Source organism: Zonotrichia leucophrys, chromosome 1A, assembly GCF_028769735.1.
Source record: "Zonotrichia leucophrys gambelii isolate GWCS_2022_RI chromosome 1A, RI_Zleu_2.0, whole genome shotgun sequence".
Taxonomy (NCBI): Eukaryota; Metazoa; Chordata; class Aves; order Passeriformes; family Passerellidae; genus Zonotrichia; species Zonotrichia leucophrys.
Genome location: NC_088170.1, coordinates 9,571,384 through 9,595,900, shown reverse-complemented (window position 1 = coordinate 9,595,900; position 24,517 = coordinate 9,571,384). Strand labels below are relative to the sequence as shown.

The following is a 24,517-nucleotide window of genomic DNA, read 5'->3' as shown; positions in this document are numbered from 1 at the left end:
AATGTTTTCCAGGCAATGGCACTTAAAATTAATGTAAATGCATAGCCAGATCTTATCTGAATGTCTTGGTCTGGATAAGAAATCTCCCAAGAATATGCTATTTTATGAACTTTCTGGTACTTCCTGCTTTTAATTTGCCCAAAAATACTACATAGAAAAGTGCAACACAGCACTTTTTCCTCCCAGCTGGAGTTAGGAAATGCAGGGTATGAAAAGTGAAAAACAGAGAGGAGGAAGTGATCCAAATTTTCCAAAACCTCTTAAAAAAGTTTAAATTGAACTATCTTTTTAGCTGTAAATATAAATGCCTGAACTTCCAAGGAGAGGATTTATAAAAAATATAAATATAAATTGAGTGATAACATCCAGATTTAGAGTGTGTACAATTTGAAAATGTATTTTTTACCAGCACCCATGCTGGATGATAAATGTCAGACTGAGGAATAAGTGCTGTACAGGATGTGACTGCTGGCAGTTTATACCCTATGCATGTGTACATAATATATTGCCATAAAGGCCCTGTTCTGTAGCTCCACCTTCCAGTGAAGGAAAAGAGATTAAAGAGTGTTTAAGAGTTACCAAAATGAAGTTTGGTTGAACATTAGTATTTTGAAGATGTCAGCTTTCCAGATGCTGAGGCTAGCTTGGAGTGGAAAAGCTGTGTGTATAGAAAACTGATCAGAGCTCTATCTTCATCATTGGTAAAAAATACCTGACTTGTGATTAGGGTACATAGAAAAGTAAAAGCAAAAATATGGGTTTCAAAGCACTGAAACTGATCTGCTCCATATATTGCACAGAATCAGAGCCTCAGATCAACAGCAAAACAAAACTGCACAAGCTGAGAAAAACTGGCAAGTGCTACTGAAGCTTACAATGTTCATATGCATCTTTTGTGCTTATATTCCGTTACAGGTCCCAGGACACCACATTCAGGTTAGAATCACCCCAAAACTCAAATAGCTCTACAACTGAGAGAGACAAGTTAAACAGAAACAAAAAGCTGATCCAAAAAAATTTCCAGACACGGTGTCACCTGATCCTCCACAAGGGGCAATAGTTGTTTTTAATAAGGTGGCCCAATGAACAGCTGAAAAGATCAGTGTGGATTAACATTTGTTTGATTTCCCATGGAGTCTTCTAAATCCATGCTTACAAAGGGTATTCTAGTAAAATTTTCTCTATGAAACCAATATTGCATCAATGATTTTTCTCTATGGTGAATTTAAGCAATGTCCCCTCCAATCTCAATAATCTAAGTGTGCCAGAATTTGTACAATCCTTGCAAACAGTTCAGAAAATTATCAACCCTTCACAGTTAAATAGACTGAGAAATACAAATGTTAGGTATTATGTAGGTTTCTTAAAAAAAAAAAAAAAAGAAAATGGAAACTAAATGATAAATGTTTTTCAGTTCTCTGAAAATGGTTTGTCACGTTTCAGTTTTCCAAGTACTGTGCTGAGGCAACATGAGAGGATTAACTAATTATTTTGTTCTGTACAAAAGAGCATGGAGAACATGCAAAAGACATTAGCTGCTTTCTTATTTATTTATTAATTTAAATATCCATAGTACTTCTTTCCAGTTTAAAATGAAGAGCCTTGAACTTGGCAAGATCATTCCTGGGTAAACAGTTTTAAGTAGTCCTTAAAAACAGAGTATGAAAAGCAAACATCCTGGTTTCTGAATTAACTACAGAACAAAAGAATTTCTGTTCTTTGGTCTCCTGGGTCTTAAGCAATTCTAAACCCAAAAAGTCTGACTCAAGAGTGCACCTGCACATACCCTTGCATATTGCCCTTGTTTGTATGGGTCCTGAGTATAGTGGATATATTCTGCACAGACAGGAGCTGTGTGAAGTTTGCTCTGAGGACAGAAAATCTCACATCTGTTTCAATTCCATTACACACCAGAAGGATAACAGTGCCTCAGGCCAATCCTTCCTCCCAGAGCCACAAAGAGTTTTAGCTACAAGTGAAGTAAACTTCCCCTTAAGGCTGCTATCTGCTCAGACAACAGATACAAGATAAACAGAGCACTGTTACCTTGCAATACCTGCTTATTTTACAGTTTAGGCACACACCAGTCCACTGGAACTTATAAGGAATTTCATATTTGTTTTAGGTAAATTTTGGTGCCAGCTGGAAAGCAAAAGTTCTCAAGGATAAAGGATTATGAGAAATATAATTTGGTCTTAGATTTCAAAAGGTGACTGTAATTTCACTTATTGATGTCCTACTTCTGGTTTTATGTGTCCCACATAAATAGGAACAATCAAATGGATATTTTAAAATCTAACTACAACTAATGAGGAGGGCTACAATGCTGTAAGGAGCTGTTACACTAGTGAAACATCCTGACATCCCTTCACTTGCAAAAGTATGCAAAAAAGATACTTAAGACAGGAGTTGTCTTCTTCTTTTACTTCTGTTCTGGGTCTTGTGTGGGAATGACAGGAAAAATATGTTTCTAGAAAGCAGAATGCCTTTGATTTTCCTGTAAAGACTGGAAGTAAAAGGCTGTAAGCAGAAAAAAAAGCCTCACTATCCTGTTTGACAGGCCTAAAGTAAATCCCTCTGTTGTCTTTAGAGAATAAAACTGCTTCAAATTATCATTCTGATTTTACCATAAGCTTCTTCACTGGTAGTGGTAACTAGTTTATTCAAAAACATCCAGGAACAACATTTTATCACGGTACACTTCTGCTTTTTTTTTTCTTATAAGATAGTCATGGTTGGCAAAGTTAATATAAAGAGGTGTTCTTTCTGCAGGTACTCTGCACAATATCAGGTATTTGAGCTCTATTAACTGAGTGAGATTATCAGAATGACATGCTGGGACACAAAATCTCTTTAAAACTCCTGAAAAAAAATTCACACCAAATGCCATGTTTAAAAAGTACATTTTATTCGAATAGAAATAACCAAGATGTATGATAACCAATTTTTCAAAAGCTCTTGTACTTGCAAGCTAAAAATCAAACAAAAGTGATTTATATCTTGCTTTCTTCCTTCTGTTGTCCAAGTGAAAACCATCACAAAGAGTAAATTTCTTCATTTTACTAGAAAAAAGGCATTATGCTGTCAAGCTTCATGTTGAAGGCAAATGCTTATTTTACATTTCAGTAACCCAGAAGAAAATTTTATGGTCTCCTCCAACTGCACATAATGGAAGAGTTCTGTGCCACGTCAAACCAGATCCTACAGCTGCAGTTCCAGTAAGAATGGGCTGTAAAAAACAAAGAGAGAGATAGAAAAATATCAATTCAACTTTCCTTATTAATGATTGCTAAACTGCAGATACCAAGTTGCATAGACAAATACCACAGATTAAATACTCCTTAACAAATGTAGTTAAAATTCAACAGAAATTCTACTGAAAAATGTGAATCCCTGCTACATAGTTCCAGTAGCTGCTTACTTAAGTAATACAGCAAAATATTCCATAATAACAAATAGTTTCAACTCTTTACATTAGCATAAACATCATTATTATAAAGGCATGATATCAAACTTAGAAACCTTTTAAAATGAAATTACTTCTGTTATTTCAATGCATTCATAACCAGTATGTTTGGAAGTAATATTTTTACTGTAAGCATTGCAAATATATACTGACTCCAGCAAAACCAAAATATTTCCTATGCTTTGCATTTTCATTAATGATTTAAAATATAATTATAAAATTATATATAAAAATATACCACTAGGTGTTTTTAGCCTCCTAAGAACTAGAAATATTGCCAGATTAATTAAATATCAGGTTAAAGGTGTTTTTCTTCCCCTCAGAACAGATATGGCAAATCAAGCTAAAACATCTAGATCAAGCAGCTTCTAAACTAGGAGTTTAAGTATGCACCAATTTTTTTTTCCTTAGCATGAATGCCACAAACCAAAATAAAACAAAATGGGTACACCAAGCAGCAGTTCTGAATGGTTTGGGCTAGTTTTTAATTGTAGCTTTTAAGTAAAATGAGTCTGATCTGAGGAGAACAGATGCAACTCCAGTCAAAAATTTACCTGGGGGTGTCCTAAATGATGAACCAGCAATTGAGTAGTTGTCTTTCCTGGATATCCAGTGGTTGCAAACAGATTTTCATTCACTCGGGACCACCTATGAATAAAATGAATTACACCTATGAATAAAATGTATGTTCTTTCCAAATACCCCTGTCATAGCAGCAGAAGTGCACACAAAGTGGACTTCACTCCCTTGAGACTAACTGTGAAGATGTCATGTACTCTACTAACAGCAGAGTAGCAGATTCAGTGAATTAGCTTGTATATTATTCCCTACCCACTGCCCCACATGCACAGTGTTTAAAAACAAACAAAAAAAAAAGTATCACATGAATGCTACACATATATACTAAATGTGAGTCATTCACAAATTTCACTAAGTTTATACACCCAGTCCCCTAAAAATTACTTAAGTGAGATCCAACCAGGTTGCTAAACTCACAACTGTTTGCACAGATATAGACTTAAATAAATAAACCCCATAAAATCAAGACAACTTTTATACCTGAATAATCTGGCTCGGTCAACATGGACAGGTCTCTTATCCTGTGGATAACTAAAAGAGACATTCAGAGTAAAAAACTGTTCTGCAAACAACTACAGCTCATACTGTAAGTAGTAAAAGTACAGTGAAATACACATTGTTTACTCTCTGTGAAGCAGCTGAGGGAAAACCAGAGCATCCCTGCAGCTTTGATCTCAATTTGGAGTAGGAAAACTGAAGTAGTTGCCCAGTTCATTATGGATCAATAGTTATCTACTGATGACTTGGAATGAAATTTTAACAAACACATACAAGTGAGAGGCAAACAGTAGTGAGATACTATCTCGAATGGACAAAAAGACAATGTTACATTTTTAACATAAAATATTGATAAAAATGAAACAAATAAAAGGAGTGGTTTGTATCAATATCATAATTCCTGATAATCGTTTATTTATTTAGCTTATGCATTGGGCCTGCAAAGATGAGTAAGGGGCTGGAGCATCTCTAACAAGGAAAGGCTGGAGAAGCTGAGCCTGTTCAGCCTCGAGAAGAGATGATTGAGAGGGGACCTCATCAATGTCCATCAGTATCTGGAGAGGGTGTCAAGGGGATGGAGCCAGGCTCTGCTCTGTGCTGCAAGCAATGGGCTGAAAGGCAGTGGGCACAAACTGATGCACAGGAAGTTCCTGAACATGAGGAAGAAATTCTTTACTCTGCATGTGACCAAGCACTGGAACAGTGCCCAGAGAGGGTGTGGAGTGTCCCAAACTGAAGATATTCACAATCCTGTGCCTTGTGCTCTAGGATGACCCTGCTTGAGCAGGGAGGTCAGACCAGCTGACACACTGTGGTCCCTTCCAGCCTGACCCATATGTGATTCTGTGACTGCCATGCTTTATTATCCAAGTACCTGCATTTCCTCATGAGGAGAATAAAGACATCTATGCCATGGGAATAAAAATACCTGGAGCGAGTGATATCCCAGATCAGCCAATCACTTCCAGCAACTGCTCCAATTTTGAAGGTATTTTTTAAACACCAGTCTGCTGACATCAGTGGTGTTTGTTCACACTCCAGGGAGAGAATGGCCTGCTGTGTAATCAGGTCATAGAACCGTATTGTCCCATTCTTCTCTGCCACCATCAGCTGTTAAAAGAAATTCATAGAATGTGGTAAACTTACAATGTAATAGAAAATAATTTTTTTCTACTCTATGAAAACCTAGAATACATTCAAATAAATATTAATAATACTAAATGAAGTACAGTTCTTCACTTCATACCTGAAAACTTTCTCTTGGACACTCTGTAGCCAATGAGTAAAAACCACTTTATACTATTGCTACACCATTACACATAATGATTACATTATTTCATTTCTACATGTCTATAGATATCTATGTGTATAATTTTGGTGGTTAGAAATACCAGCTCACAACCACCAAATCACTGTGCTTTCACACAGCAAGAAGTTATTATTTTAACATTCAGCAGCTTCTGTTCTGAGCACAAAGAACCAACTGACACTTAGTGCTGTTAAAAATAAAGGGTTATCAAACACTGGAACAGAGCCGCCTGGAGAAGTGGTGGAGTCACCATCCCTGAAGGTGTTCAAGAAATTACTGTATATGGCAATTAGTGCCGTGGTTTATTTGATATGGTGGTGTTCAATCAAAGGTTGGACTTGAGTATCTTAGAGGTCTTTTCCAACCTAAATGATTCTAGCATTCTCAGCAAATTATTAATTAGTGTGGCTGTAGAATCTGTAGAACCACTCTTACTGATTTTATATAACAACTCTTACTTCATCCTATAACAGTCTGCAACATATTTTATTTAAACTTTTTCCATTACAGCAGTACACTCAAGCAGTTGTTTTTTAAGTACTGCAGAAAGAGCTTCCTGATTCAATTATAGAATCATAGAAGGATTGGGTTGGAAGGGAGATTAAAAATCCTCTAGTTCCAATCCTCTGCCATGGGCAGGGACACTCTCTGCTAGGCCAGATCACTCAGGGCTCCATCCAACCTGGTCTTGAACACTTTGGGCAACCCGTTCCAATGCCCAGATGATGACATGAGATTTTTCTTAATGAGGAGAAATGGTTTTCAGACAGTCATGAACAATAATTAAGAAATGCAAAGAAGCAAAAAAAAAATACTCCAGTTATACCAGTTTGTTTGGAAAAACAGAACTGTCACCCAAACATGCTTTCCTGCAATCTAAAGGTCATGGTGAGTAAGCATTTTGACCTGCAATAAGCTTTTCAGCAAGAACTAAATCTAGCAAGTTTTATGAGCATTTGGAATGGACTTTTCTTTAAAAGAAACCAAAAAAACCCCAAAAAACCCTGTGCCTGTCTCTGACAATGGTCAAAGAAAAGACATGCTAATAATATCTAAGCATACTGGCATACTATTGCAGTATTTTTGGGAAAATCTATTAATTTTGTTGTGCTAACAAAGTTGCCCAGTAGCAAACAGCAGCTAGCCCATTAAATTCTGACACCACCTGAATCAACAGCATTCCTAGTTAACAGTTTCCTTTCTTAGTAAGAACGGATATTGATATTGGTGGAAAGTGTGATGAGATTAGAGATCCTCCTTCCCTGCTGCTGTGTAAATATTTTGATATCTTATTTGACTGCATTTCTCTGTTTTAAGTATGTGTTTTTGTGGTAACCCAAACAACCATTTGTAGCTGCTTAAGGCAGTTATTGATAGGCACAATAGGAATAATAAATCCAAGACTGCAGGGACTAGACCATTAATGAAACTGGATATTTGGGTACTTACCAGCTGATTAATCCTCCTTAGTACAATAACGAGATAAGTATAAAATCACAGTCTATTGATTTGATTTTTCAGAACATATTTCATACACTTTAAGCAAGAACAACAACAAAAATGTCCCTTGTTAACTTCAAACAGATACTTTTCAAAGCTTGGCATGTTCTATAAAGAGTCTGTATTATTGGTGAACTGTGTTACCATGACTGAGGAAACTCGAGCTCTTCTCTGGTGTCAGTTAATAAGCAATCAGCAGAATAGTTATCAACAACTGATGTGCCTAATCAAGAAGGAATATTTCTGATGGGAGGAGTAAGGGACCGAGGGTAAAATGACAAGAATGGCAATGAGAATTCATTCACAGTCTCTTCACATTAGCAGATCCAACCAATATCCAGTTACAGTGTAAACTAGGTCCTCAAACTTTAATGTTACTGCAACATCAAAGATTCACACTTTAGGTGTGTCCCCCCTCCTGTTATTTTAAAGGTGGCGAGGGAGAAAACCACAACCTTAAAAGCCTCCTCAGGATGCCAGCAAACACTCATTCCAGAAGAACGTAAAACAAAATGGGCCTTCTCATTTCCTTCCAAATCCCAGACCCTGGGGAGAAAAGAAAGAAAGAAAAAAAAAAGTAAAGTACTAAACTATTGCCATTTGACTGCAAATACATTAACTTTCAGTGCCTCAATGTGTTCACAGAGGAAGTGACCAAGTGAAATAGTGTTCATGCTGTATCATTTGAAGAAGTCATTGGAAGTGGCCAGTGCTGCAGATAATGTATTTTAACATTGATGAGTGAGGCAGAGCCTCTCTTTAACTATTCAAATGATTTGCCATTTTAAGTTATCTAGACATGAAATCTCAGTGAGATGTTCCCATTTTTTCATAAGACAACACTACAGCCTTTGTGCTGCTATACCATAAATAGCAGTGGGGCAGTACAAAGCAGCAATGTCAGTGTTGGCCCAGTTGATACAAGAAACCTAAAATGAGGTACCAAACAAATCATTCATGTTGCCATATAAAGGGCAAGACCCTTTATTAAAGTATTTTGGCTGCCTAATCTAAGAGTTTCCAGTATTTCCTGGTAAGACAAGATTGAGTAATGGAAATGTAAGAAACCAGAAATGAAGCTAAGGCAAACAGAAGGATCAGTGGCAGAGGTAACACTAACCAAGAAAGGGTCTTGGAGAGTTTTCAACAGGTAAATTGCATGTGCCAGTTTTACCTTTTCCTTTAAAAACACCTAAAATACATATCTGGCAGCTGTAAAAAAAAAAATTAAATAATCAACAGTATTTGGTCAATATGGATGGACAGCAAAGTGTAATGCTGAAACACCAAAACTAGGTTAGGTGATGGGTGAGTTTTCTTTGGATGTGTTCAATCAGAGTGGTAATGAGCCATGGAGCTACTTTGTTTCTAAAATGCAACAAAACCAAAACTGAGACTATTTTACCTCACAGCCACTGCTCACTTCCCTCTTTTCCTACCAAATCCATAGCTCTTTTATAGGACAAAGACATCACAGTTGTGAACATCAGTCTGAACCACAAGGCTACATGTTATTTATATACATTTGGACACTGAAACATACACATATATCCATCCTCTCTGACATGCAAAACTTGAGAAACAGCCAATTTTTAAAGTAGTGTTCTGCCCAGTCTTTTGAGCTAGATGAGTGGCTACGTACTATTATTGTTTATTCTAGAGGATTTTTGCTGACTTCCTCCAGACTTTTTCAGTTTATATCTCACCAGGGTGCTTAGAGGCTTATATTTAAGAGATTTAAAAAAACTCTTAACCAATACATCATAAGTCTAGACAAAATATATGGGAATAAAGTAAATATATTTAATGAACAATGTTGTTTTCTTATGCCAAACCACAACAGATCAAATATTTGTTCTCCCTGTAGAAAACACAGGGTCTCTAATCTTGAAGAATCAGTGTGCTTACTAAAAAAAGTCAAAACAAAAACCTGACAAGTGTTTAAAAAATGAAATATCTACTTGATTAGGTAATTTAGAAACATACAATACTTTCTTCTACTGCCAAAAATTTTGCCTTGTAGATTTGTCCAAGTCAAATCAACACTCCCCATGTGTATTTACTGTGCAGGGAGAAAATTATGATACAAGAGAAGATGGTGAATCATTTTGGCAAAAGGAATATGCCATTATGTTTCCTTCCCTGAAGTGAGTGATGTTATTAGGTGTTGAGACAGAAATTTATGGTTTTTACCTTCATAACTTTGCTATTTATAAAGTTACCAAATTTGTAGTTTTTACTTTGTAAGAATGGCAGGAGTGTTAGTAACAAACAGTATGGGGAGGAGAAGGTCTAAAAGCCTCTTTTATATTTTCTTTATCGATACCAAAGAAAATATTATTTAGTTTTGGGGGAAAAAACCCCATAACCCCCAAAACACAAACCAAGCAATACATATCAAGATAGATCCTTGTCTGAATGCATCATGTCTATACAATTACATATGTGTTCAATTAACTCTTTTCACTATTTCTTTGTGAAAAAACCCAAGTAAAAAACATGCAAACCCCAACAATTTAGCCAAACTGATTTTCAACTCCTAAATTACTCAGTAATCACAACCAAATCAGCTACAGATGCTGTCTCCCCATTTTGTCCACATTCCTATCACATAAATCAATCCAAAAAGACTGAAGATTTTGTCTCCCATTCAAAGCTCTTGAAACTTTACTAACACTACCATGATTTTATACCAAACTAACATAACTGTCTGTTTTTCTCCAAACATCTTTTTTAACCCTGCAATGTGTCACTCTCTTACTTCTTCTCTTCCAACCAGCTATCGTGGCATAGACTTGTCACTGAGCTTATGGCATTTTTTTTCTGGTATTTAAACAAAAATCCACAAAAATTTATTGGAAAAAAGTTTGAATAAGCACAGTTGAAATAAGTTTGATTAATGTATAGTCTCAAAAATAACATCTAATCTTCTCAGTAAAATAATTATTTTTTGAGTAACTAAGGACTGAGAAATTATTTACTGCAGTACTCAGAAAACTTAAACCAACTCAAATCCAGACAGTTGCTAATGCTGTTAAAGAAAATTCTTGAGATACTAATACCTTTCTTTTGTCACTCAAATCCTGTAACTAACAAACCAATGAAAACTGCACTTATCTAATAGCTTTAAGATATTCAAATTCCATTGACTCAACTATATTATATCTTGTATGCATGAAAATGGATGCATATGTGCAGCAATGTCATCATACAGTGGACTTTTATTACAGCTGGCAAAGTACCTCATTAGAACTCTGAAAACTTGTGGCAATGATCCTTATTTTATCTTATAATTTTCTGAATTATGAATAATTCTAACTAGTAGAACTAACTGCTAATTGTTGCAATAGTGAATGAACTAAACCAGATTGCAATCTTCAGTCATTTCTCAAATCCCCAGAAGATGGAAGTGAAAATGGGAACTCTTCCAACAAAAGATTTCTAACAATTTTAGTGAGTGGTGGGGGCTAGAAGAAACCTTGACATCTGATTTCCAACCACAAAGCATGATCAACTATAGTTGATCCATTACTCAAAGATTACTCCTGTCCAACATGGTTTTGTTGTTTGTTTTTTTTTTTAAATATCCAACTTTAATGCATTTCTTTATATCTCCATCAGACATATTCCATGTGTGAGTAAAATCCTATCACTCTTGAAAAGCCTAGAGGACTATGGAGGAGGGCAAGTTTCCTGTTCCTGAGATCACACAGAGGTGAAGTTGAGCACAAGGAGTGAGGAGAAGATCTCAGAAAAGGAACATGAAAGTGCAGAGATTGGGAAATACTGCAGAGAATACAAACAACACTGGCTTTCTCTAAGGTCTTCTGCCAACTCCATATGGATTTGGCTATCACAGATCTGGAGGGCACCAGGCAGGACATTAAAGGCTGAAGTGGAACTGTAGAGATTCCTCTGTCTGGTCAGAACAAGAGAAAGGTGTAATATTAAAGTTTTTATGAAGTCTTCTAACAGAGGAAATGTACAAATATTCCTTCAGAAAGCTGACCCATGTTCACTATTTTCTTTTGATGATCAAAGGAAATGTCACTGTTTCTAAAGAATTAGTGATTAGAGTATTTCAGATCTTGGCATGAAAAAACATGTTATCTCTAGCTTGTAATATCTACTTGGATATGCAATCAATAGATTGGTATATTTCTCACTGCTGACTGTGGGCTGCAATTACACCCTGCAGTGTTGGTAGAGGCAGGAGAAGCAGTGCAGTATCTCCACTTCACTAATACACATTTCAGGCCATGAACACTTAGAACTAAGTCCAAGGAACACACATTTCTACTACTACTACTGAAATACCTTTAAAGTTATCTAAAGCAAAACCAGAGACCACGCAGCATTTTTGAAAAAAAAAGAGTGACACTTCAGTCCTTTCAACCAGAGCAAAAAATCCCTGTTGAGAGCTACCAGCTAATTGTTCCCCATGTGGATATATAACATAAATGCTTCTCTGGCATGACTGCTACTGAGAAACTCCACTAACAATTCTGCTGATGGCTTTCTAAAATATAAAAAAACTTCTAAGCAAATCTAAGGCAATGATTTCTATTTAAAAACAATTTATAGACTAGACTACATTCTAGGGCTGTGTTACTCTTAACATAAGCCATAATGTGTCACAAAGGAAATTACTCCATCATTCTCATATTTTGAAGACTTCCTAATGAAAAGTTTATTAAGATAACCCTGAAATAATGTTCCAAACATTTGATCCAGAAAGCTTTTGGTTGTTTTTTTTTAAGCTGACAGGAGACCAGTTAATTCTTGCACTGTCCAAAACCAGTTGGTTAATGCATTGTGGCTGTACAATGTAACAGAATTGTGTAAGACTACATACAGGGATGCATACAAGTGTGCAAAATCAAAGACTGGACTCTGAAAACAATTCAAGACTTGTTTATTTTCATAAATTATCATGCAGAACTAGCTTGATAAAATGTAACCAGCATACCTCAGAAAGAAGAAGTATTTTGGTATGACAACTTTCATAAAAATGTTGACAGAAATCCATATTTGACTGCACTAGGAATGGGAAAATGCAAATAGAACATGGTTTTGGAGGCAGAAATAAGTGATAATGACCACTTTTCAACATAGCCAAAACCTGAAATATTTATTGAATAATCAAGGTAAGATTCAAGTGCATCGTGTGCTGGCAATACATTAAAGAAAAGAACAAAAAAACCCCCCAAACAAACAAGCCCTTCAGGAGTTACCATTAACTTTCCTTCATATTGTCTAGAGAAAAATCTACACAAAATACCTAGGGCATGAGAGTACCCTGTAAAAATATGCTACAGATAAACCCCTTAAAACCAGATGAAACACTACAAAGCATTCTAAAACTAAAGTTAATTTACCTTTCAGTGACATCAAACCTTGCCCCCTAATCCCTGATTAGAGAACAAAACTAATCCTCTCATGATCTGGCATTTATTCTACATGCAACAGAGAAGGCTGAACTTCAGAGTGACTGATGAATTCACAAAGTTCTCTATGCAGTGATGTGAGCCATGGCCTAAGGAAATGAACAGAACTCAGAAAGGAATCAAAAAGCAAGTATGGTCACAGATAATGTGGAAGATAATTCAACTGTAATCTCTTTTGCACTCAAAAAGAGAGGAAAAGGATGTAGTTTAAGAATAAGAGAGAGTGAGGGAGAGAAAGGGATGGATGAGTCTTTTCAGCTTTTCTAAATACAAGCCATTCCAGCACTCCATGACCAGAAGAAATTGCCATGCCAGTATTTTTAAGGGTCTAACACTGTCAGACCTTTCAGTTCTACCTGAGGAGGGAGTATGAGGTGATTACCAATCAGACTGAATTAACCTTTTGAGAGTCAAGAGGTTCATTTTTAGCATGGATATGAGATTAGTGGGTTTTGAGAGGATGGTATTTTGCATTAAGTAATTCCAGAAACACCAGGTCTTTAACCACCAATAGTGAGTGGAGTGTGTCAGTTGAACTCGTGGCGTTTTCCAAACATTCCCCAGAAATTTTTGGTTTCATTAAGTATCAGAACGAAATCATTTGCACATCTGAATCTGTGCAGGCTACTAGACTGTTGGGAAGGATGAAATTTTGATAAGGAAATTTAACAGATATGTATGGTTGGCAGAAAGATTTTTGAATGTAGAATCTCAAGGAGGAATAGAAATGAAAGCAAGTTTTGATATAGAAGAATTGCTGAGCCAGTCTTACTAGATAACTAAGAAGGCAAAGGGTTTGTTAGTTAGAAGGGGTTGTTATGACTTAGAGCAAAGGATAAACCCACCTCAAACAAGAAGATGTTTTTACCAAGCAGAAAGACAGCACAGGCAAACAAGCCTGCCGATGTGGCAAGTAGAAAAAAGGTCTCAGAATTTTCTACTGCAATAAAACTGAAAAACAATTTCTAGCTTAAACTGTAATGTACTAACTTTTACTGATTGGAGAATAGTAACATGAATATGGTAAATATAGTAGTTATGATAGGCTATAGATAATAGTTAAGGTATACATTGGTTTGTCTGTATTAAGATGCTCAGCAAAGAAAAGTATATACTGTAATGTAACCAAAACCAAAGGGTCTCCAGGGCTGCCTGCAGCTGGAGCTGACAGTGGTCTGTCACCCATGACCCTGGACTGCTGTAACCTCTTGGATGTAATAAATTGCATTTTGAAGAGCAGCCTGGAGTCCCACATCCCTCATTCAGGCTCTTACTCTAGACTGTGTTTCTGAATCATTATGAAAAAGCCAGTAGTAATTTTTTTTGAAGAGTGGTGCACGGGGAGTTGCACACACACACAAACAGAGATCTCATTAACAAAGTGGGATGCATACATTCCTACACTTGATGCAAATGTTCAAAGAAGTGTATACTGCCTTACTATTTCAAGGCATTAAATGAAATATTCCTTAGAGCTATCCTAACACAGGTGACCACTGCAATTATTTTTAGTGCAGTTCTACTTCACAGCTGCAAAAAAGTTTTGAGTTGTGAGACCAAGGCCATTAAAGACCATGTGCAAGAAACAAGAATTCCTGAGTGACACAGCAGCAACCTAAAGGTAAGAACTTTGGATATAACCAGTATCCAACTTGCACTGTCTGTCCTCCAGCCAAAATGACTGAACTCCACTCAGAGATGTCACAGTTGCACCAGCTTGTGGCAAGACTATTTAGTGGGTAAAAACTGAAAATCTTACTTCCCCAGAGGGTTCTGATGAACTTAAACCTAAAATTTCTCTTGAGTGAAAACCAGGGAAGACCTAACCGTGCTTGTATATAGTCAGTATATATTGAGAAGTTGTTTTAAAAATTTATTCAGACTTAAAAGTGGAACTCAAGACTTGTACTAATTGTTCTAGAACTTTATTCCACAAGCATTAGCAGATTTTGTTTCCTAAGAACAATTTCAGGAGAGAAATTCAGTTCAGACAGAAGAATTATTCCTCTTCTTACATTACAACTGAAGCAAATTACAGAGTAAGTAAAGAATGATTTTGGTAAGTCCCAAGGAATGCATTTTCCATTAGTTTTGAAAGTGTAACCTTTAAATTCAATAGAAAAACTCTTCATGCCCCACATGCATGAATGGAAAAAATAAGAACTCAAGTAGCCAAAAAAAATCCTACTTATTTCCCATGGCTTTTAACCAAAGACTTTATGGTTTATGGCATAAAATGTCTTTCATAGGTACTAAGCTGCAATCTTGTTAGCATATATTAATTACATACATTTTAATTCCCTTTAAATTAGTATCAATTAGACAAGTGGTTTTAAAACACTTTTCTTTCAACCCACGAAAGCTGAGCATTTCCTAAAAGAAACAGGAAAAGGCCACAGAGTCAAACAGTTTTTTACTGAATAAGCCAAATATGAGTTTAGATTTAACAAAGAAATCAAGGAGAGGAAATCAATGAGAAGATACAGCTAAGTCATACATTTCTACTATTCATTCCTAATGATTTTGTTGGAAATACTGACCAGCCATCCATGGAAAAACTGCCTACTCATCAGAGTAAAGAAAGTCAAAGATGATGACGCTTTCCCAACTCTCTTGCTGCCCTACAGCAATGACCTGAAAGCCTGCACAGCCCTCCTGACCTCTCCAGCTGCACTGGAGGGGTAAGAGGAGCAGCTTAACAGATTCATACCCACCACTAGAACATGGGTGACCTTCTGACAAGGACAAACTCCTGCATCAAAAACCTTTACCCAGCAGGATTCAAAGCATTCAGCCATGCTACCCTCCTACTTCCAGTTATAAGTATCCAAACACCTGGGTTTGAAGCAGCTGTAATCATGGTATTTTGAGCTGCCAGTACCACTGCGTTAGGATGGTGCTGTCTTCAGGCAATGTCATCCCACCCCCTGGTAAGGCTAATACGTTTGGGTAGATGGACAAGTTCACATTCTGACTCTCACTGACTTTAAACTTGACCCACCTGATGACAGAATACATAGAGAAGGTCTGTAAAATTCAGCACTGAGCTGTATGTGTCTGATCTCTCCTATTCTCATTTTATTCCTATCCCAGAAGGGGGAAAATAGTGTATGCAAATCCAAGACAAAGGTTTTCTTCATTTTGAATCTAGCTCATTTAAAATATTGCTTTGAAAAAAGACAACCCACAAATCACAACAAAAAGCCAGCCTACAATTTAAGTTAACAAGAATAGTCCATTTCTTATCTTGTTAATGGACTAGTCTTGTTAGAGGGCCATGAAGGCACACTAAAAATAAAATATAAGTACTTATTTATTTAAGTGGACATATAAAACATTCACAGATAGAAAAAGTCCAATACTAGTTTTTCAATAGTGTTTTGAACAAAATGCATACCTGCAGGTGTGATCATCACTTACACTTGCAATTTCTTGACCTTCGTTGGGAGCAAAGACCAGATCATTAATGTAATCTGTGTGGCCATCAAATGTCTGCCAAGCAGAAAAGAGAAATACTTTTATCTTAGAGCTGACTGTTCCACCAATATATTTAACAGACCTGCTAGTGGAAAGGTGTGTGTTGAGATAAAACAATAATTTTAATACAAAGTAAAATAGTTTTTATCAATAACTGGATTTCTTTAAAGTATCTAACTCGTGTAGATTCATACTGCAGGCGAAAAGATTCCTCCCACTACTCCTTGTATTAGCACAGAGGTCAGTTTGATGCTTTTGCTTGACAGAGATCTGTGAATCACACTAGAGCTTTTTATCATTTTTTCAACCACTGAATTTAGAAGGCAGAAGATAGTAAATCTCAGAATGGAAGAGGAGAATGACCAGGCAATGAATGCATTACTACCTGCACTCTGATTACTGGTTAAGTAACTCTGATCTCTGAATCTCTCATTAAATACACCTATGGTGTTTTTGAAAGAAATCTCAAAAAATTCTAAGCCAGGCAAATTTCCATGTGTAGATGTATCTGTTCCACCCTCTTCTATTCAGCCTCACTGATTAAGTCCCAAGGCACAGCTGCTTTTGTTTTGCCCAGCAAGGTATCATAAAAGTGAGACAAAAATATCCTCCTGATAACAGCATGAGACTGAGAGATTGCAGAGGAAAACAAGGTGGAATGAAAACAAGCTCCACGGTTTTCTCAAAGAAAAACACACCATCTTTAAGTGTAGCTATTCTGAGGAACAAATGCAGAACAGATTAAAAAAAAAAGAAAATCTCAAGCACGCACAATAACTAAATCCCCCTCTCTAAAAGTTTTAAGAATGCCTCATCAATTCAATACAGAAACATTTTCAGCAGCCAACTTATTTTTTCCAATATTTTTTTCCATTATTTTATTAAAGCCTAATGGATTATACTAGAACTAATAGGCCCTAAGATGATGTTAAACTATTTAGACAGAATGCCAAGTCTTTTGACAATTTTCAGCATTCTGAATTCAAATATCCTGCCTCATTTTACTTCTACAGTTCTGATGAAATATGCTTTTTATTAAGCAAAATTTGAAACAGGACAAGGAAGCCATAATTCATTTCCAAATGAAAACCTCAAAAGAAGAAAAAGGTTTCACGAAGATCCATCAGTCATATTTTACCTTTTGTTTTTTTGTTCTGGGCTTGATCCAACCCATAAATTTTGGATTAGTTGTGTCGACAGAGTAATGGAAAACTCAAGTGTGCTTCAAGTTCCTTGTTGATAATTACATCAAGACAGTTTTTCCATGGGGAAAACAGAGTAAGGTTACTCTGTCTATCCCTCCAGAAGCAACACGTACTAATTGTTTACTATAAAAGACAAAATGTTCAGAGATTACATCCTGAACGTAGTCACATACTTCCTTCAGCTGTGTTTCCATGGTCTGGACCTCTCCTGAAGATCCCATGTGTCACAAGTGTGCACCATATAATAGATCAAAATTTTCCACATGTTTGTCATGAGTTCAACCTCAGGTTTATGAAATAGGTTTTCTGAGGTATCAGTTAACTGTTAATAAGAAGCCACTGTATCAAACTTTATTGGAAGCCAGATCAGCATAGCTCACCCAGAATTTGTCAACATCTGGGATTTTGCATGTGCTTTAAATCAGAGTTAGGTGTTACTTTTCCTGACAAGAAATCTAGAGTACAATAATTGTCCAGATATAAGAAATTAATTGGTTACCAGAAATGGTTTTCCACACTTTATATCAAAAAACCCCAGAAGAGAGTCTCAAAGACAACTTTTACTGACATAAACACACAGGTCCACATTCTTTTTGTTAATGAGTTCCTCACTAATAGGTAAAAATATGTATTCTTAGCTGTTTTCTGATTATTTTTAACATTAGACCAAGCCTGACCCATAAAAAATAAGTATGTATTTTTACTTTTTCCTCAGCCAGAGTACATCCTTACTAAAGTTCTTGGACAGCTAATTTCAGTGGTGGAGCTGGCATAAACAAAGCTAACAGCTTTACTGTTAAATTCAAGCCAACACTTCTCATTTGTATTGCATATGCGCCACACAATCATAGAATCATTAAGGTTGGAAAAGACCTCTGAGATCTTTCTGAGATCACTGAGTCCAAACACGAATTTAACACTGCCAGGTCCATCCCTAAGCACCAAATCTCTAAGGTGAACACAGAGATCACACTGCTTCCATGGGCAGCCTGTTCCAATGCTAGACCACCCTTTTACAGAAGAATTTTTTACTAATACCCAATCTGAACTCCTCTGGCATGACTTGGGGCCATTTCCTCTTGTCCTATCACTTGTTGGCTGGGAGACTTGTTGGCTGACCCCCACCTGGCTACAGCCTCCTTTCAGGTGGTTGTAGAGGATGTATGGTTCCTCCCAAGCCTTCTTGTCTCCATGTTGAACAACCCCAACTGGACTTTCCCTCAAAGAATTTTTGCTCCAGGCCCCTCACCAGCTCCACTGCCTTCTCTGGACATGCTCCAGCACCTCAATGTCTTCCTTGTCCTGAGTGGCACAAAACTGAAAAGAGGATTCAAGGTGCCAGGTACAGAAGGATAAACACTTCCTTCCTCCTGCTGACCACATTATTTCTTGTGGCCTTAATAACCCAAAATAAATTAAGAAATTAGAACTCAGATGTTGAATTTAGCTCACTAGAGTCTGTAGCACCAAATTTATCCCATTGTTTCATTATTTCAGCTTATTATCAATCCATTAACTAATATTAAAGAAAATTTACATTCTGCTAAGTTAAATCCTTTAACTCACAGCTAACATTAAAGCTTCTTGTCTGAAATTCACAAAACTGTAGATATTACACAAATAGATAACTTTCATATGGAATGACAGACATCAACTCACAAGCAAAGAGCATAAAGAACTTTTAGAACTATTTTGTCAGAAATCCCACCAAGCTATGTGAGTTATGTCACTGCTCAGTGGCAAAATCACGTATGACCAACACTAAAAGAAGGAAATTAAAAGTATGTGCATGCATGAAGCAACACAAAAAGCATTTTCTTTAAAGACATTTAGTAGCATCATCTTATGCCTTGCCTTTATTAATTCTATTATCAGTATGGCCACATAACTGACATCCACAATTCCCTTAATTTCTGAATGACAAATCTCTCTCAAATTATATTGTCTTACCAATATAAATTAACACACCAAAAATAAAAATCTGGTTTTTTTTCCTTTATACCCAATAAGCCACTCTCATCAAAGAGGGATTATCATATTCTAAAGCAGTAAAAGCAAAGGAATACTCTCTCACATTTTTTTAAATTAATTAGCTTTGCTTATTGTTAGCTAAGACCTCACCAAAAATCTTTACACTGGATAGCACAAACAGCTAATTAACAGTAGTACCTGTATCTATTGTTTCAAAGGAAGAATTTTGAAGAAAATCAGAAGATCATGTAGGTGATAATTACAGAAATTCCCACTTTGAAGACAGAAAGGTACTTACAATACAATTATTACCTTAGAGATGATGGTCCTAAGATCTCTCACAAGTGGAGTAGAAGGATAGTTAAAGATTAGACTTTACTAAAAATGGAATAATCTTTTAAAAATCACATCAGCTGCCCTTACCTTAAATTCATTCTTGTCCTGCAGGTCTGAAGTAAACAGCCTTAACTTCCTATCAGAAGCTGCAGTACAAAACCTACACTCAACAGACAAAAAAAAGGCTTGTCAGTCAATCAACATTGCAATGGTTGCCTATTAATCAATCAAAGATGCCTTTTCCTTCATCTTAAAAATGCAAAGAAAAAAAAAAAAAGATTTTGAAACAACCAAAAGCATCTATCTTAACTTTTCTGCTTTGGCAACAAGCAGAGTTACAACTGGAGCTTATCTGTAAAATAGTGTGCATCAAGTGTCAAGAATACTTATTCAGATATTTTTACAAAGCCAAATCTGGATCAATTATCAATTACCTGAAATATCTCTCATAAATGCAGCTGAAACTTTCCTTGGAAGAAGTTAAGTGGTAAGGCAAAAAAACCAACCCTCATTATCAGTGTTCTAAAATACTGAAATATAAAATTCAGAAACCAATTTCTATTTAACATATTTTAATCTAAAAGACTGTATGAAAATTGAGCAGTAAGCAAATATGGTAATTTTGAAGAATCAAACAAAGTACTGAGTACATTTTAACTCAGAAGTTTACACTTAACAGCTAACTATCTTTCTAGATTTTCTAGATTTACACCTCAAAGGCTTTCACAAATAGTATCTACCCACACTGAAACACAGCACATGTGATGCAAATCAGTGCAAATAGCTTTATAAATGGGGCCATTCAAACGATCTCACATTTACTAAAGCTCTTAAAAGAAATGGTTTCTCTGAGATGTACAAAGAAACTATGTCTGAGGTCCATAAAAATAATTAAAAAGATATTGTTTACAGCTTGTTCAGTAGGGAGAGGGTCAAGTGGCACAACAAGGAGGACAAAAACCAAGCAAATGAACAAAGAAAAGGCTATAAGAACAAATACTCTACTGAAGAATTCAGAGATTCATCAGTGATTTCTAAGGAATTAGATTTCATTCATAAGCTTAGAACAGTCCAATAGCAAGGATTTAGGGAAAACAGGTAAGAGACAAGGATTCACTGTGGTTGTTTATTGTCAAGTACCTTATCTGGGGAGGTATAGCATCAAGTCTAGTTTCAGGGCTCCATGCTATGGCATCAACTCTGATTCCATGGTGAAACGTTCTTAGTGTCTTATATTGCATGCCTTCCACTTCTGCATCCTCCTCCTACAGAAATATTGCAGTTAGCTGATTCAGAACAAGGTCTTGGTGACTTCTAACAAATCAGATTGCCACAAAATGAAAGGGCTTTCAAAATTACATGTATTGGGATCATTTCAGATCATAACACCTTCAAAGAGAAAACCTGGAACATACAGAGAGCATTAACTTGAAATATTTAAGTACTTAGAAATACATTAAAGTATGAGTAAATTATGACAGATTGCAGTCTCAAGCCAGAGGCCAATGAAGAGCAGAAAAATCAGAACTGAGCTATGAAGATGCTGAGCTCATTCTCTGTACAAGCAGTGTCTTCACAGATACAACTAAGGCCACTTAGAACAGCATGGCAATTTAATTTAGCACACACTGCGGTGAGAAGAAGCAATGCGAACAAAAGCAAACATGTAATTTCATCTGTCTTCTTTCTGAGTTGTTTTTACACCATGGAAAAATGCTGTCACTTCCAGAGCATCTCTTTTCAAACAGCAGGAGATAAAAAGGTGCCCTCTGTCATCTAATCCTAAATACAAGCTTGCTTATTCTTACCACTGGTGTCAGAGCACCAGATAACAGGAAAAATGAAACAAGAGTTGGGATTATGGACTCTGTCAATAAGCTGACCTCTAAAAAGCTTTTAAAAGTTTTCAGAACATCCAATGGAGCACCTCAAAGGATATTCCTACACAATTTTCTCTATGTCACAATTCTGCTTTAAGATAAAGAACCTCTCTACATAATGTAGAGGCCAAGCAGAACCCAGCTGAGGATGCATGAAATTACCCACAGTTTTTCAATGCTTCTCAACAGGAAGAAAGAATAACATTTTCCTCTCCTACTCTGAAATACTCACTGACTCCACATGTGGAAGGGAAGGGAGGAAAATGATAGAAAAACACCTTGTGTCAGTGCTTGTCAAAATGTTAATTACTTCCTTTTCAAGGCCTACACCAGAAACAAGGTAGTGAACAACACAAATGTCAGTATGTTTTTGTGGTTAGCACTAGGTGCTCTTCAGAATATTTCCAACAGTAAGACCATGGGGAATAACAACAACAATAATAAAAATATCAACTACACTATTAATCATAGTAGACAATTTACAAAAATAATATTGTATAATAAAGAAGCAAGATGGAAGAAAAAAAGCTTAGAAATTCCAAGCAATTGTCATGGATTGCCAAGCATCTAGGCAAAAAAACCCCCATCTAATGAAAAACATTTTATCCAGTATAAAAATATACAATACTCAGTGTTTTCCATTTAAAAATTTTTCACAATATAACGGTAAATAACTGAAGGTAAGAAATTTTACTGTTTCCAACAGTCTGTGAGGGAGATCCAACAAAAAAAAATTGTGAGAAAAAAAAAAAAATTAGGTAAGTATTTCTACAGTTCATCCCTAAAAAGAAATACCTACAAAATTAGCACAGATATATTAGCGTGTATTTTACACACACACACACACATATATATATATTTTTTTTTTTCCCTGAAAAACAAGTATCCTAGACTTGTTAGTGTAATAAACAAGTAAAATTCTCCCTTGTTTACCACAGGGAGAGGAGAAAACAGGAAAGTGACCAGTCTTCCTGCAATAGAGATGCTGGCAAAGTCAGTTTCAGGGACATGTTAGTTTCATCTGACAAAATTAACGAACCTGAAATCTGCAAGTCCCAATAACCACGTAGTTGTTGCCACCATAAGCAATGAGGGAACATGAATCTCCACTGTCAAATGGATTGAATTTTACCACGTGCACATAATCCTCACAATCCACAGTGTAAGAAGTGTTTCTTGTAGAATCTTGCTTCATTTTCAGTCAACTAAGTCAAGGTATCACGGAAGCGATGTCTTCTCCAGGATGAAAATCCACATTCCTACACAAAAATTTTAAAAAGGACAGATATCTCATGGCATGAATAAAAATCGTAAAGTATTTGTGGCAGAGCAAATGAACATTTCCTACAACATGTTCAAGAACACAAAAGCTGTATTTAAGCTTATTAGATATAGCCTGTTTGTTTCATCAATCAAAATATTTACTACGCTAACATACATTCAGAACTCTCTTACAGACTTCAGCAATAACTGCAAATCTTGTGCTAGCCCTGGCAACCCAACATCAATAAAAAAATCAAGTAACTGCACATACTCCAGAAGAGTCACACACAGCATTTTAGCATTTTCAACCAAATGAGAAGAAACAATATGTCGCTACCTTCAAATTCTCTTTACTGGTCTACCTCTTTACAGACAGTGAGTCTAACTAAAAACTAAATTAACCAAAGTTGCAAAACTGTAAATGAAAATACTGTTGTGCATTCAACCAGTTTTCATGAAAACCAGGTTTCTGTGCTAGAACACAAGAGACCAAGATACACAATTGATTTCAGAATCAATTCCTTTTAGTCCCAGTACAGATTTAACACTAGTTTATGTCTTTTTGGTAAATCAGATCTCTAACTACACACCACGTGGAAAACCAGCTTGAAATCTCAGACCTTTGACAGATTTTGGTGTGTAAATGATCGGAAGATCTCAGCATCCAAGACTGGATGTTTTGCTTGGGAGCCAGCCAGCTCTGACAGAGGCATCCCTCAAACACAGAGAGGCTCTCCATAGTTGTGTTTTTGTGTATTAATTCATACAACAGTCCACTATATTACTGTAAATACTTCAGCCATATAATCTGCATAGCTTTGCTCCTAAAGCCAAATGCAAGTTTTAATTCTATCAAAAGTTTTCTTCCTCCAAGGCTTCCCATGAACACAAGCCATTATAGAATCTTACAATGTTAAGGGGTTGGAATGGACTTTAAAACCATGTAGTCCCAAATCCTGCTGCCATGGGTAGGGATATCTTCCATCAGACAAGGCTGTCAATGCCTCATCCAACCTGGCCCTGAACACTGCCAAGCCTGGGACATTCACATCCTCCCCAGGCAACCTGTTCCAGTGGCTAACCATTCTCACCGGAAAGAATTTCTTCCTCTCACGTAAATAAAGTTTCCAGTCTTTCAGTTTGTACCCATTGCTCCTCGTCCTACCACTACAGTTCCTGACAAAGTCTCACTCCAGCTTTCCTGCAGTGCCGCTTGAGATGATGGAAGGTGCCCCACTCAAACTCTTCTCCAAGCTTTCTCAGCCTGAATTATCGGCCACCAGACCAGCTTGAAAACATCAAGAGTATCATTACCTTCATTTCTTTAGGAAGCACGATTAGGGCAAACAGACCGCGTGGATGCGCTTTACCTCCCCCCATCCCTGCGCATCCTTTGCCCTCCTACTCCCTCCTTTTCCCTCCGGGGCCCAGCCAGGCCGGCCGAGTTCCCCCGGGCCGGGAGTACCCCAACCCCGCTCCACACGCACCTCGGGGTCCCCGGCTCCCGTTCCCGCACGCTTCCCCAGCAGCGCCCGCCCCGGCCGGCGGCAGCGGCAGCGGCGCGGCTGCTTCCGGGGCAGCGGCCC

At 36.8% G+C, this 24,517-nt stretch overlaps 1 protein-coding gene across 1 annotated transcript; it reads right to left on the bottom strand.

The window, feature by feature from the left end:
* Positions 1-2,888: 2,888 nt before the first annotated feature.
* NUP37 (nucleoporin 37) lies at positions 2,889-24,504 on the bottom strand. The gene is made up of 10 exons (XM_064737157.1): positions 24,419-24,504; positions 22,708-22,927; positions 20,929-21,053; positions 19,876-19,948; positions 16,197-16,291; positions 7,808-7,898; positions 5,472-5,653; positions 4,526-4,576; positions 4,021-4,114; positions 2,889-3,229 (listed from the first exon to the last, which is right to left on the bottom strand). Exons 2-10 carry the CDS (start codon positions 22,861-22,863, stop codon positions 3,116-3,118), a joined length of 981 nt encoding a protein of 326 aa, XP_064593227.1. The 5' UTR covers positions 22,864-22,927; positions 24,419-24,504; the 3' UTR covers positions 2,889-3,115.
* Positions 24,505-24,517: the final 13 nt, after the last annotated feature.

Coding starts and splice junctions, on each gene's coding strand:
- NUP37 (XM_064737157.1), bottom strand. CDS start 22,863: ATGAAGCAAGATTCTACAAGAAACACTTCTTACACTGTGGATTGTGAG. Junction 21,054..22,707: donor TTGGGACTTGCAGATTTCAG/GTTCGTTAATTT, acceptor ATATTTCTGTAG/GAGGAGGATGCAGAAGTGGA. Junction 7,899..16,196: donor AGTGATGATCACACCTGCAG/GTATGCATTTTG, acceptor TTTTCTCCCCAG/GGTCTGGGATTTGGAAGGAA.